This window comes from Leptopilina boulardi, unplaced genomic scaffold (genome assembly GCF_019393585.1).
Source record: "Leptopilina boulardi isolate dan_hultmark-lab unplaced genomic scaffold, ZJU_Lbou_2.1 LbouV2_51, whole genome shotgun sequence".
NCBI classification, from domain to species: domain Eukaryota; kingdom Metazoa; phylum Arthropoda; class Insecta; order Hymenoptera; family Figitidae; genus Leptopilina; species Leptopilina boulardi.
In genome coordinates, this window is record NW_026137996.1 from 1,538,409 (window position 1) to 1,552,587 (window position 14,179).

Here is a 14,179-nt window from a genome sequence, read left to right on the forward strand (position 1 = left end):
AAATATTAATACAATTATTATTATTATTATTATTTTTAATATAAATAAATTGATTAATTAAAATTAATTAATATAATAATAATAATAATAATAATAATAATAATAATAATAATAATATAATTGTAAATTAATTATACGAAATGTAAAATAAATTACGATAAAATTAGTCTCTGGAGAAAATGTGATCGAATAAACAACTATAACCGTCAATTATGGATAAAATAATAGTTAAGTGGAGGTAGTCATGTTTTCTGTGACAAGTGTGCAAATTAAATAGATATTCATCGAATTCATTTAATTCTGCACGATATAAACTGAACAGTAAATATATATATATACAAGAAACAAAGAATAATTTTGCAAAATTATTGCATAATTTCTATTAATCAGTGGATATAAAAAAAAATATTTTCAAAAATATAAATAAAAAAAAAAAATAATAAAATAAAAAAACAGAAAAAATTTGGCAATCTAAAATTGTTCTCTTTAAATATATAAATATAGGTTTAAATCATATATGGGGTATATAACAATGCGAGTACTAGAAAATTAACAAAATAATAGATTTTTCAATAGTTGCTAAAAAAAATAGAAAGTTTGTCAGTCTTTTATTAAATATTAAATCTACTTGCTTAATATTCTCACTAAAAAATTCTGTTTTGTTTTTTTTTTGTTTTCCTTTAAATAATATTTTATTAACAAATCTTTTTTTTTTAAAATTACTTCAGGAAAAAAAAATTATTAAAAAAATCTTGCCTATAAAAATTCGGCTTAATATAAATTCGATTTAAAATATAATTTCCCTAAATATCTATTCTTCGCCTATATATACATATATAATGGAAATTCTGTTCAATACAAATTTGGTTAAATAAAAATTTGGCTTTATATAAATTCAATTTAAAATAATTTCGCCAAATATATATTCTGCACATATTATAATGATGAAAATTTCTGTTAAATATAAAAATTCGCTAGAATATATAAAAATTTTCGTAAAAATAAAAATTCTATTAAATAAAAATTTTTATACTTAAAAATTCTTTTTTTTTTAAATATTCGCAAATTAATAAAAATTCAATTATAAAATATTTTTCCAAATAAAATTTCTGCTAAATAAAAAAATTGAATACACAAAAATTCAATTCAATAAAAATATTTCTTCAATTTATAAATTTTGTCAAGATAAAATTGGTTAAATAAAAATTTGAATAAATAAAAATTCTACCCATTCAAAATTTGAATATTAATAAAATTTCAATTGAATAAAAAAAAAAAATTCCAGCTAAATAGAAATTTGGCCTTATAAAATTCAATTAACAACATGGAAATTTGTATAAAGAAAAATAAATTTTTTGGGGAATATATAATCATGCGTATAGAGTTAACTATATATGTATATATATATGGGAAAAGAAATAGAAATAGACGCGCCTCGATCTAGAGAGTGAGTATAACCTTCCAGGGCGTTGGGCTCCGCACTGGGTTGGGTCGATAGATGCCGACGAGCACCTCGCCTGCTTTCCACCCCAGCCGCGGCACCACCGCCCCGATATTTGCCTCCCCCTTTATCCCGCAGTCCCTCTGGCCAACCCCACGCACACTATATATATATATATGCTTCCAACATTCAAAAGCATTATATATATATATATATATATATATAGCCAACAATGTCAAAACCGATCGGGAAAAACAGCACGAAAAACCTCGTGTGTATTACTATACTCAACGTATATATATATATATGTTCGGTTGTACGCATTCCGGATACAAATCGAAGGACAACGCCGCTGCCCAAATTTTACATTTTGTGAATTGTCTTTCGATATTCACAACAACGAGTAAACGATTCATTGGTAAAACAAAACAAAAAAAAATAAAGAGAGAGTGTACCAGGTCGAAGAAGTTTGCCCCAAGCGTATACAGACATAAAAAAAAACTAGAAAGCGGGGGGAGAAAGAAAAATATAACGTTTCATCGCGGGGTCGACAATTTGCAACGACTGGAATTACTTTTCTGCGTTTTGTTTCTATTAAAAATAAAACCGGTGCACAACTTTTGTATAAATATACTTTTTCTAATAATAATCATTGTAAAAATAATATTAATAATAATTATTATTATTATTTTATACTATTATTATTATTATTATTATTATTATTATTATTATTATCTCTGTATTTTCTTTTCAAAACCCTAATAAAAAAAGTACAAAAAATTTTTTATTACTATTATTCAAAGAAAGAGATAAAAAATAATAAAAATGATTTATTATAAAATTTTTTGTATCAAGTATAATAATGATTATAGTGTTGTATACACTGAACCAAAAAGTATCATTGATTCAAAAAAAAAATCATTTACTTGTCCGTATTTAAACTAAATTTTTTTTTTAATTCAAAAAAAATTTACTTCTATATAACTATCGTAAAATTACTAGTGGTAAAGAAAAAATTGTAAAACTTTGTAAAAAGTACACAATGGAGAAATAAAAAAAAAACTGTAGTAAAATTTTCTTGAATCAAGAAAATATTAAATCAAATAGGTATACGGAGAATTAAATGGGGTTTTTCTTTATTCACTACTATTTTTTTTTCCAATTATTATATAAGGGTCGAAATTATTAAATAAAAATAATAATTTATCCAAAACAAATTAATCATTTTTGTTTCATATGAGGAAAAAATTTATTTAATTCAAAAATTAAAAAAATTTTATTCAAAACAATTAATAAATATTTATTTATTTCTCATAATTAGCAAAAAATTCAAAATAATAATAATAATAATAATAATAATAATAATAATAACAATAAATGCGTTTATATAAATTTAGAATATATTCTATTTTTAAAAGTAGAATACATGGAATTTAAAAATAACTTTTGCATTGAAATATTCTACAAAAATTGACAAGAATTTATTCTCAATTTTTGATAGAATTTTTTTTTAGAAAAAAATATCCCGTGTGGAAAAAGCCACGATCTTGCCCTCAAGAGTTCGGGGCCCCCGGCGGGGGCCCATGAGGGCTGATCCATATGGCGAATCCATGAGGGGCACCGTAGGGGCCCCGCATGGATCGCCCTCATGTTCGATTAGCAAAATTTTCTAAGTCCAAAAATCAAATATTTTTTTATCACCAAAAAATTAATGTTTATAATGATTCACAACAATGAAAAACGCGTTTTTAATTAAAATATATTTTCACTTTTTTTGAAAATAACACTCACACTTATGGCGAATCCATGAGGGGCACCGTAGGGGCCCCGCATGGATCGCCCTCATGATCGATTAGCAAAATTTTCTAAGCCCAAAAATCAAATATTTTTTTATCACCAAAAAATTAATGTTTATAATGATTCAGAACCACGAAAAACGCGTTTTTAATAAAAATATATTTACACTTTTTTGAAAATAACACTCACACTTATGGCAAAATAGATGAGGGCCACCGTAGGGGCCCGCATGGATCGCCCTCATGATCGATTAGCAAAATTTTCTAAGTCCAAAAATCAAATATTTTTTTATCACCAAAAAATTAATGTTTATAATTATTCAGAACAACGAAAAACGCGTTTTTAATAAAAATATATTTACACTTTTTTTGAAAATTCACCTGAGATGATTCATGATAATAATCATAAAGCATATAATTAATTATATTTTATAAATTGCATTTGATTGGAAAATATAATTTAATATCTTAACTTTAACTAAATGATGTTAAGCACTTTTCTTTGTTAGGTATTTTTGAAGTTTAAATAGCATCAAGAAGTTAGCATTCGTTTTGAAGTAGAGTGCGTAGCGTAGTTGGTAAAGCGTTAGACTCATAGTCCGTAGGTCGTAGGTTCGATTCCCCCCATGCGTTAGATTTATTTATTTCTCAGGTTTGCGTTTAATCATTAATTCTATGTATGAATTAATTGAAAAATGAAAATATCCGTTAATAGTATGCATAAATTACATATTTTTTAATTTTTTAATTAATTAATTTATTATTACTTTTAATTATATCAGACAGTTAATTAATTAGAACGTTAATTAATAAATTCAATTTGAGTAAGAATTTAATTTAAAATTGAATAATTATTAAATAAATATGTTATTTATTCATAACTTAAGCTTATTTATTATTAATTAACTTTTATTATTAATATTATTGATTAAAAAACATTATGGCAAACTTGAGGGCAAGATGAGGGCAAACGTGAGGGCCCATAAGGGCGCCCGTAGGGGCACCCTCATGGATCGCCCATGCGGGCGCCCTCATCGATGAGCATGTCGTTTCCATGAGGGGCCCCTATGGATCATCCATATGCGGCCCTCATGGCATGAGGGCGATCCATAAGGGCCCCCGCTGGGGGCCCACATCACTTTTCCACACGGGATAATAATAAATTAATAAAAATTATATGAAATAAATAAAATAGATATTGAATGTTTTTTTAATTAATAATTATTTTAATTATGTAATTATTAATCAAAATAAAGTTCCATTCATTAATATAAAAATTAATCCACATATATAATCTATATATTCGTGAAACATTTATAAACGAAAAATTATATAAACATATATATAAGTATATATAACTGACATTTGGCATAAGACCTTGGAATAACGTGAATCTATATACATATATGATTCATTCTTTTTTTTTTCTTTTTTTTAAACAGAATTAAGAAACCAATTGCATAATTTACATATTTATTTCTAATCTTGAGAAAATTATAACCTTCTATATATATATATATATATATATATATATATATATATATATATATATATATATATATATATCCGATCTAAACAAATGCTTCTAAATTTAATTTTTGATGTTATATTAAAAAACATGTGACTCAATACATGGCTTTCATTGCAGCACCATTAATGTATACAATATATTAGTATTTAAACACCTGTGCGACTAAATTACTTTCTATTTTACACTTTTATGAAAAATTTGAATATATACCTATATTTTATTATTTTTATATAATTTAATAAAAGCTCATTTATTTTCCACAAATTCGACATTCAAATTCATTGTCGTTAAAAATGCAAAATTAAAAAACAAATAATAATAAAAATATTAATAATAATAATAATAATAATAATAATAATAATAATAATAATAATAATAATAATAATAATAATAATAACAATTATTATTATTATTGTAAATAAATTTCTAAATAATTAATAGAAATATATATGTAAACTATAATTATAATTTAATTTGGTGAATAATATCAAGTGATTATTGATATATATATATTAATCAAAATGCATAAAAGCAGAAAATGAAGTTTTGTGACAACATTAATAACGTGCTAGTAGTTTTTTTTTTACGTTAAAATGTGCTTTAGTGCCACGAAACAAGGACAAAATTTCTTGCGAGCATGCGCAATATATTTTCGCAAGAATTCTTTTTCAATGTAAATTTTTATTATTGTCATTTTAATTCTTGAAATATAAAATTAGACTAAAAATAAAAAGAAATGTAATAATGTAAACTCAAAAAAAAAAAAAAAAAAAATTTGTCTCTTTCATTAAATATTTATAATTGATAATAATAATTATTAAACAGATTATTTTATAATCAATTATTTGAATGAAATAAAATTTAAAATTTAAATAATCTTAAATTTTATTTAATTAAATTATTAATGGAACGAAAAATGATAGATTTTTTTTTTTCATTGAATTACTAAGAAAAAATATTTTTCTAATTCCACTAAATGAATTTACGTGGGAGGAAAGTGAAAGAAATGACAATTTCATTCTCAAAAAAAAAAAAAAATCTTCATGCATGACAAGGGATTTTTACCGCACCGGAAGAGAGACAGAGTTTAAGTTTCAAATAATAAAAAAAAAAAAAAGATGTCTGGATGTCGGATATTAAATCAAGATCAAAGCACACAAAAAAGAGATAGAGAACATATTAAAAACTTTCATAGACTATTTTCTTTTGAATGAACATTATTCTTCAAGTGACAAATAAAATATTAAAAAAAAAGAAATTTTATTCAACTGTTGTATACTTTTAAAATATTGTATGCATAAGAAAATAACAAATAGACTGTTTCATGGAAAATTTACAATTTTCCCACAATAAAGTATACATGCCGAAAAAAATCATATATATGGAGATTTCTTTTTTTTTTTTTAAATAATTCTTTCCCACTTAAGTTCTGTAAATTGGGTCATTTCACTTAGCGACAGAGTTCACGTTTCATTTAACGATAACTTTATTATCGAGTCCAATTATTGTTAACACTTGAATATGTTCCAGTCTATTGTTAACATCTCAATGTGTTCCAGTCTATTTGCACCGTCCTTGCCTTACATGGAATCAATGATAATTCAAACGTGAAATTCTTTACAATTATTATTATTATTATTAATATTATATATTATTAAATGACTTAAAAGGAAACGGCATCTTAATTTTTTCACGGGGATTATTTTAAGTAAAACAAAATTTTTTTTTCCCATAAGAAAAAAAAATTCATTTGATTTAAATACGATTACTTGACTATATTATCAAATAAATATTTACTTGAATAAAATAAATTTTATTTGAACAAATAATTTCTGTATTTGAAATAAATACGATTTAATTTGATTTAAATAATAATTATTTTATAGAATTTTTTTTTTTTTGATAGTAGCCAAGTAATCGAGTATATTTGAATTAAATAAATTTTTATTTTGTATAAAAAAAAATGTTCTTCTTACTGGTGAAAAATTAAAAAAAAATAATTTTCTTTATTGTTTGTAATTATTTTAATATTCAAAATTTGCTTAAATCGAAAAAAAAATATTTTCGTTTTCGAATTAAAAATTAAAATAATGGAAAATCGATAATTGAAAAGTAATTTTCAATTAAAGTCCATAATTTACAATTAATGTAATTAAAAAAAATTAAATTGAGAAAATTGAAATTCTTTGTCGTGAGAGATGTCAAGAACTTGATTCACATTATAGATTTTTCAGTTCGACGAACTTGGCTCTGCTAAAGTCATTGGCCTATAACAACGATAATTGCGCTTCTTAAAAAACGATTTCAGGTACCAGTACCTAATCTTACTCAAGTCACGCGATTTCAAATGACTAACGTTTGAATACTTGATTTCAACAATATTATAGGTCCGTCAATCAATAATTAATTAACCTTCATATATATATATATATTATTATAGATTAAACAATAAAAATATACACAATTTATATTCAACAGAATTTTCTTTAAAACCAAATTTTTTTTTCAAAAAATATATTTATCTCAGAGGTATTTAAATTTTTTTTCAAGTTAAATAAAAATTTCATTTGTGCTAAATAAAAATTTTTTTTACGTTGAATAAGATTTTATTTCTGCTAAATAATTTTTTTTATTTAAAATAAATAAAAAATTATATTACACTTTGTGGATAAATATATATATTTTTATTTGGCTTTCAAATAAATTTTGTCTCAAAATAAATGCCAATAAAATATTTCTCTGCGGTGTAGAAATTTTTTTTAATTAAACCGAATTCAATAGAAATTTTCCCATAAACAAATTTTTAAATAGAATAATTTTTATTTTTACATAGAATCAAAATTAATCGATTTATCAATCTATGAACTGTAGGTAAAGTAGATAATCGATTTTTGCGGTAAATTTAAATTAATTTATAGATTAAAATAATTATTTTCTCATACATAAATTATTTTCGTGTTTAAATTAGAATTTTTTTTTTTTAATTTTAATTCCACAAAAGTTGTGTTTGCCCAAAAAAATTTGATTTTTTTTTCATGGAGAAAATCCTCTAAAGTCTTTATTTTCAACTTTCGTAATTTTTTTTGTCAAAAACACTTTTTAGTTTCTACTTTTCTATATAACGTATTGCTACAAGTCTGAGCTAAAAACACACGCGAATGACTCTCATATATATTATAAGGGGAGCGTGCAAAATATATATATATATATATATATATATAAGGCGATAATGAAACTTCGTTTCGGTAGTAATTAGTGACTTTAAGCTGAAGTTATGTTCTCCAAAGATTCTCATTTCCGAGTGAGCAAAACTTTTCAGTCGGTCTACATAAAACATTCATAATTATCGTTTCAACTGGCAAACAATATAATTTTCATATAAAATCTTTCTATATTTACTCATTACGAAATCCATTTTTTTTTCAATTATAATTATTAGCACAATATTTGAAAAACAGAATTAAAGATTAATAATGTAATTAATTGAAATGACTTTGTTTTTTTAAACTTCGGACAGTTAATATTCTCAATTTTTTAATCAACCAATAAATTTTAATGATTCGATTAAAAATGAAAATTTAATTTAAAAGAAAAAAATTTATTTCCTTTAATCATAAATAAAAAAAAATAGTTTAAAAAAAAAAAAATTAATATTTACATTTTTTTCTAAAACCAGATAATATATGAAAAAAAAATCAGATACCAGCAGACATAGGGATAATTTATTGAACTTTGTACCGTAAAAAAATTACTAAAAAATATTTGTTATATTTTTAAATATATAATCATCAGCATTCGTTATAGTACAAATGCGATGATTCGCAGAAATCGATTATAAATGAAAAATAAAAAAATTGATATATATATATATATTTTTTTTTTTTCTTGTCAGAGAAAATAATATGTAAAACTTCTGAACCGAGAGAAAGAGAGGAAGAGACCAATATAACAAAATTAAACTTGTGGGTCGGTCGTGGTATTTGTTAGATACATCTCTGCACGAATTCAGAATAGGCATACATAGATCCCGCGTAGGTTTTAAGCGAATGCTCATTTCCACGGAATACATATATATATATTATGCGGATGGCTCGCGTGTGAATCATATTTTTCAAGGACCTTAATGAATACCGGAAAATTTGCCATTTTCTTTTTTTTTTTGCAATCTAATATCTGCAATTTTCAAACACAGGAAGTAGAATATCAATGTGTTTTTATAATTTTAAATTTTTTCAAAATTTTATTTTCTAATATTTAAAAAAAAAAAAAAATTTGAAAAATTAGGAAAATAAAAATTTTTCTATATAAAAAATCGGTTAAATAAAAGTTTCTGTTGAATAAATATATATATATAATAATTTATAATAATAAATTAAAATAAATTTATAATAATTGAATAAATATAATCAAAATGCAAGAAACTATATTATGAAATAAAATAATTAAAATAACAAAAATATTTATAATTCCTAAAAAAAAGATTTTTTATAAAAAAAAAAAATAAGTTTGCAATTAAAATTTTGAAAAATCTAATAATTTTCTAACAGAAAATAATATTGTGTTTTTAATAATTATGATTTACGTGAGTGAACTTTGTTTACATCCTTCTTGAGATATAAACCCCTAAGTATACAAGAAAGTTATACTGACATATAGGTGAACGATGCAAGTGTCAAAGTTATAACCCCATAAGCTAATGACTGTCCCATTAGTTGGAAGTTAATTTAAGGGATACGAGTGGAAGTACAAATGAAATATGTCGGTACAATGAGTGTCCGTAATACTTTATACTCTGGTCTCTACATTAAGCCACGTGTGAGTCATTCTCGTATACGAAAGATTTATATATAAATTCATAAAGGAAATGAAATTCAACCGATTAAATTCTTCTATTATTTTTTCATATTATATTGATTGCGTTAGAAACAAATAATTATATAGTAAAATGTAAAAAAAAAAACTACGATTAATTACCCATAAAAATTGTACGTAAATAAACAAATTTCATCTCTATCATTAAGCTCATATTAATAGTATTAATTTGGAAAAATTTATTATTTATAAATAAAAATACAAATAATAAAAGAAAAATAAAAATTAAATTAAATGTAATAATATATAAACAGAATTCCTATTTTCTTACAAGAAAAAAAAAACGAAAAATGGGACCGTTTGAACGGCTTTTTAATACTTCGAAGGGACCTTAAAGTGCCGGATGTGAATATTATGAGAGTAAAGGTGAAAGAAGATTTACGATTCAGAGAGATTGGACATTTTTTTAATTTACTTAATTAAATGCAAAGTGGATAATTGATTATGAAAAATCACACCTTCCTAGACCTTTTGAATATATAACCTTCAACATATAATCCTTTAAAAAAGGAAGTTTCAATAATTTATACAAAATAACTGTTAAGCTTGTTATAGAAATCACATTCAATTGAATGAAAGAAGAAGAGAGAAAGAGAGTGAAACAATTTGTAAACTATATCAAACTGTGAAAAATATTTGTAAATTTAAAAACAAAGTATTCTATTACCCATCTATAAATACAATAATTATATAATTTATTAATTACTTTAATTTTAATAAAAATATTAAAGTTTCTAATTTTTTTAATAAAATTAATTCAAATTTGTCATCTAGAAAAATTATTACCCTCCTCAAACGGGTAAAAAAAAATTTGCCAAAATAACTAAATACTTTACTAAAATAGCAAAACTATAACTATTTTATATAATAAACATTTTATCTGTTCCAGGAAATATTTATTTTCGCGCGTGCATCATAAAATATATATAGAGAGAAAGAGATGTTTGGAATATTTTCAATTCCTTAAAAAGTAAAATAGTAAAATAATATTATTCTTCAGATATAAGTATATTAAAAACTTTCATTGTCATATACATTTACGTCTAGATTAATGATTTTAGTTTCATTGTTTTACGGACAGGAGGAATTTTAATAAAATCACGTACAAATCATTAATCATTAACACACACGTGAGAATTGTCAAAAGATATACAGTTTTTTTTATAAAATATTAATCTGAATACTCAGATAATTAAATTAAAAAAAAAAAAAAAAAAAATAGAAAAAAGTAGATATATTGTTATAAATATTATATCGCATTTTAATTAAAAAAAGAAAAATAATCCATATGGATATTAATAAACAAAAACAATTTAAAATATAAACAATATGAAACAATAATATTTGTGATAAATTTATATCAAAATTACACAATCTGTTCTCAGAAATTAAATCGGTAGGTCATTGACTCAAAAAAAGAAAAAATAGGTTTAATTTAAATAAATATTTTATTTTACTTTTTTTTGTATATCTTTTCAATTAACTATGTAATTCTGCATCAACAATGAAATTAATTAATTTACTAAAATTTAATTTGACAAATATTTTTTGTATTATATAATATTACTTTAAAACATTTACGTACAATGTTTACAATTCAAATTATTATTCAAAAATTAATGTCATGTTTACAAAGAAAAATACATATTTCTAATTGTAGCAGACTGTTATTTTTTAAATAAACAAATTCTTAATCAATTTTTTAATATTTCTACCAAACAATCATAACTAATAATTTTTATTTAAATCCAATTAGAAACAATAAATAATAATTATCCAGTTAAATTCATTTTTAGGTTATGTCAAAATGAAATTTCACCAAATGTATATTAATTAATAGGAAATTCGTCAAATTTGATTATTTTTTTGAAAAATAAACTGCCATTTATTTATATTTAATAATTGATATTTTTAAAAAATCTCAACATTTCTAGATACAAAATTTCATCTCTATAAAAACATGTCATAAAAAAACTTGGAGCAGTTTGCTCGTGTTTTTATCAGACAAATAAACCTTTTTATAGAAACAAAACAAAATTGTTTATGGGAAAGTTGATGGACGAGGCCTCTTTGATGTTGGGGTCATGTAAAGGGTGGAGGAGTGTATTATATGTTGTAAAATAGTAACCACGAGGGTTTCACTTTTTTTTTTTTCATTTAAAAAATAAAAACTCACCAAGTAAGAGGAGCTTAAGTTCCCGCCTGGCATCACGTTTATCCCTCCTGAGTTGACGTTCAATCTCCTGGTTGATTCGTTTCTGTTCCTTGGCCTCTTCCGACAGGCAACACGCCATGATTCAGGGCAGTGGGATCCTCCTCGACGGGAGGAGGGTGTATGAGGGGGGAGGGAGCGACAGAGTAGGCCGCCCGAGCGCGACAGCCAGCGGGCACTCTTGATCGTCGTCGTCGACGTCGTCGCGGTCGCTTCGACGTATATTATCTTGTCAATGTGAAAAACACCAATTTTTTGTCTCGCCTTTTTGTCGCCGTTTTGCTGGCTTTATAGCCACTGCCACTGACCTTAGAACCCGCCGTTCCTATAATTCCTGATTTTTTTTTTTTTATCTTTATTTGATCCCCCAATGATCGTCGAATTTTACTATTTTTCTTTTTGACAATTATTTTCTTGATTCCCGTTAATGTTGACTTGGACCTTTAAAACCTATTTTTCCTGAAACACCTTTTTTTTATTTTTTCCTCACACATGCGGCGGAACACTCCTGACAGGGCTGAATGACGCCAGCGACACACCGACACACTGTACTCGGAGCAGAATATACGCGAACCGGTCACACACGCGTTTCCTCTAAAATCGCCGGCGCACCTTTTTCTTTAGACACTTTTATTAGGATGACCAGGACGTTAATTCCGGTGACCCGTCGACCACCCTGGTGGTCCTTGGGTCCCTCACCCTGCACACACACGCTTTTACTCGTACGCCTTCGTTCACTCGACTCCCGGCGCGGTTGGGTGTGGTAACCCACCGCGCGCGCTCTCTCTTCTGTCTGTCACTTTCTCTCTTTCTCTCTCACTTGCACACAAACACATAGACCACCGTTTTTCTCTTTTGCTGCTATATTCCGTGATCCACACGCACCAATGATTATCAATATGTATATATATATTTGAACATATATATATATATATAAACGATGCACTGTGTCACACACTCAAGTCACTACCAACCGCCATGAACTTCGCCGAAGGTGAAGAGGAAATCGTCTGCTGCTAATGCTCTCTATTCTGTTACTTCCCACACACGAACAGCCGGTGCCGAAGGTTTGAATTTGTTTAACGTCCCTGACTGTGACTCGGCTCTTTATCAAGCTTCGCTCGCCGAAAATCTTATTAGGCCAAACCAGATTGGTGAAGCCCAAGTAAAGATGACTCGTCGTCGAGGTAACACAGTCAGACGCGTTCGAGCGGCGCGCACGTGTCTTCACACTAACAAGATTAGAAAAATCAGCCAAAGAGAGGAGGCTGGAGCAGTTGCCACAATCTGCCGAGAGGAGGCACGGACGATGGCACGTACCAACTTCTCACTTTTTTTTTTTAGGTTAAAAAAGAATTATTGGCAACGTATTTACACACTTGGAGAGATAAAAAAAAAAAGTATCCACTTACAATTAGTCAAACTCTTCTAGTTCCTTGAATGTAAAAAAACCTTAAACGAACGTTCCTTGTTCTATTTTCGATTTTATTATTCCTTATCCATTTTCCCTTTTCTCACTTCTTTAAAAAGATCTCGTCTTTTTTTTTTCCTCTTTCTCTATCTCTCTTTTAACTCTTTCTTTCTCAAAGACTGTTTTTTGTGTCTCTTTCTCGACACAAGAAATTTACCTCTCTTTTTTTTTTTCTTTCCCCTTGACTTTGCTTGATTTATTCACTTGACAGGCTTCACTTTGAAAATACTTCAGTCCTTTTCATTCATTCATTAGAACAATCAACATATCACCACAATTGTTAATAACTTCTACAATCTGTAAAATAGTTTATAAAAAAAGACGCAATTACACACGCGAGATTAATCTACTATCCAGACGACATTCACTTCAATTCACTTACTCACACTTTAGTAAACCGCATTGTCGCAAGATGGCGCTCGATACAATTTTTGCCGGTTCCACCAGGGGCGACACTAGTGAATTTGGCACCCTTTCACTTATTTTTTTTTTGAATTTTCTGCAAAATTTACCAAATTTTATTATTTTACGATATTTAAATAATTATGATAAAATTTAACTAATCTTATTATGATTTTTTTTTAAATATATCAAATTTTTTTTTAAATCGAAAAAATAAATTCGTAATTCTTTGAAATAATTAATATGCAAATTATTAAATACAAATGTACTTTAAATTCCTTAAAATACAATAATTCATAAATATTTCAAATATTAGAGGAATGTTAAAAAATTATTATAAAAATAATTTAAATGTGAATATTTAAAAAAAATACTTAAAACCGAAAGTTTATATGTACTGAATATTATTATAATCTCAATAATAAATATTAGTTTGCACTTACTGGTTTTTTTT

General features: G+C 25.5%; 1 protein-coding gene across 6 annotated transcripts in view; it reads right to left on the reverse strand.

Annotated features, from left to right (window-relative positions):
• Positions 1-13,290, reverse strand: part of LOC127289894 (guanine nucleotide-binding protein G(q) subunit alpha) — a 30,608-nt gene extending 17,318 nt beyond the window's left edge. For all 6 annotated transcript variants that reach the window (XM_051318141.1, XM_051318143.1, XM_051318145.1 and 3 more), the window contains exon 1: positions 11,817-13,290. In XM_051318141.1, coding sequence (XP_051174098.1) covers positions 11,817-11,934 — 118 coding nt within the window. In that variant the 5' untranslated portion in view covers positions 11,935-13,290. The remainder of the gene's footprint in view (positions 1-11,816) is intronic.
• Positions 13,291-14,179: the final 889 nt, after the last annotated feature.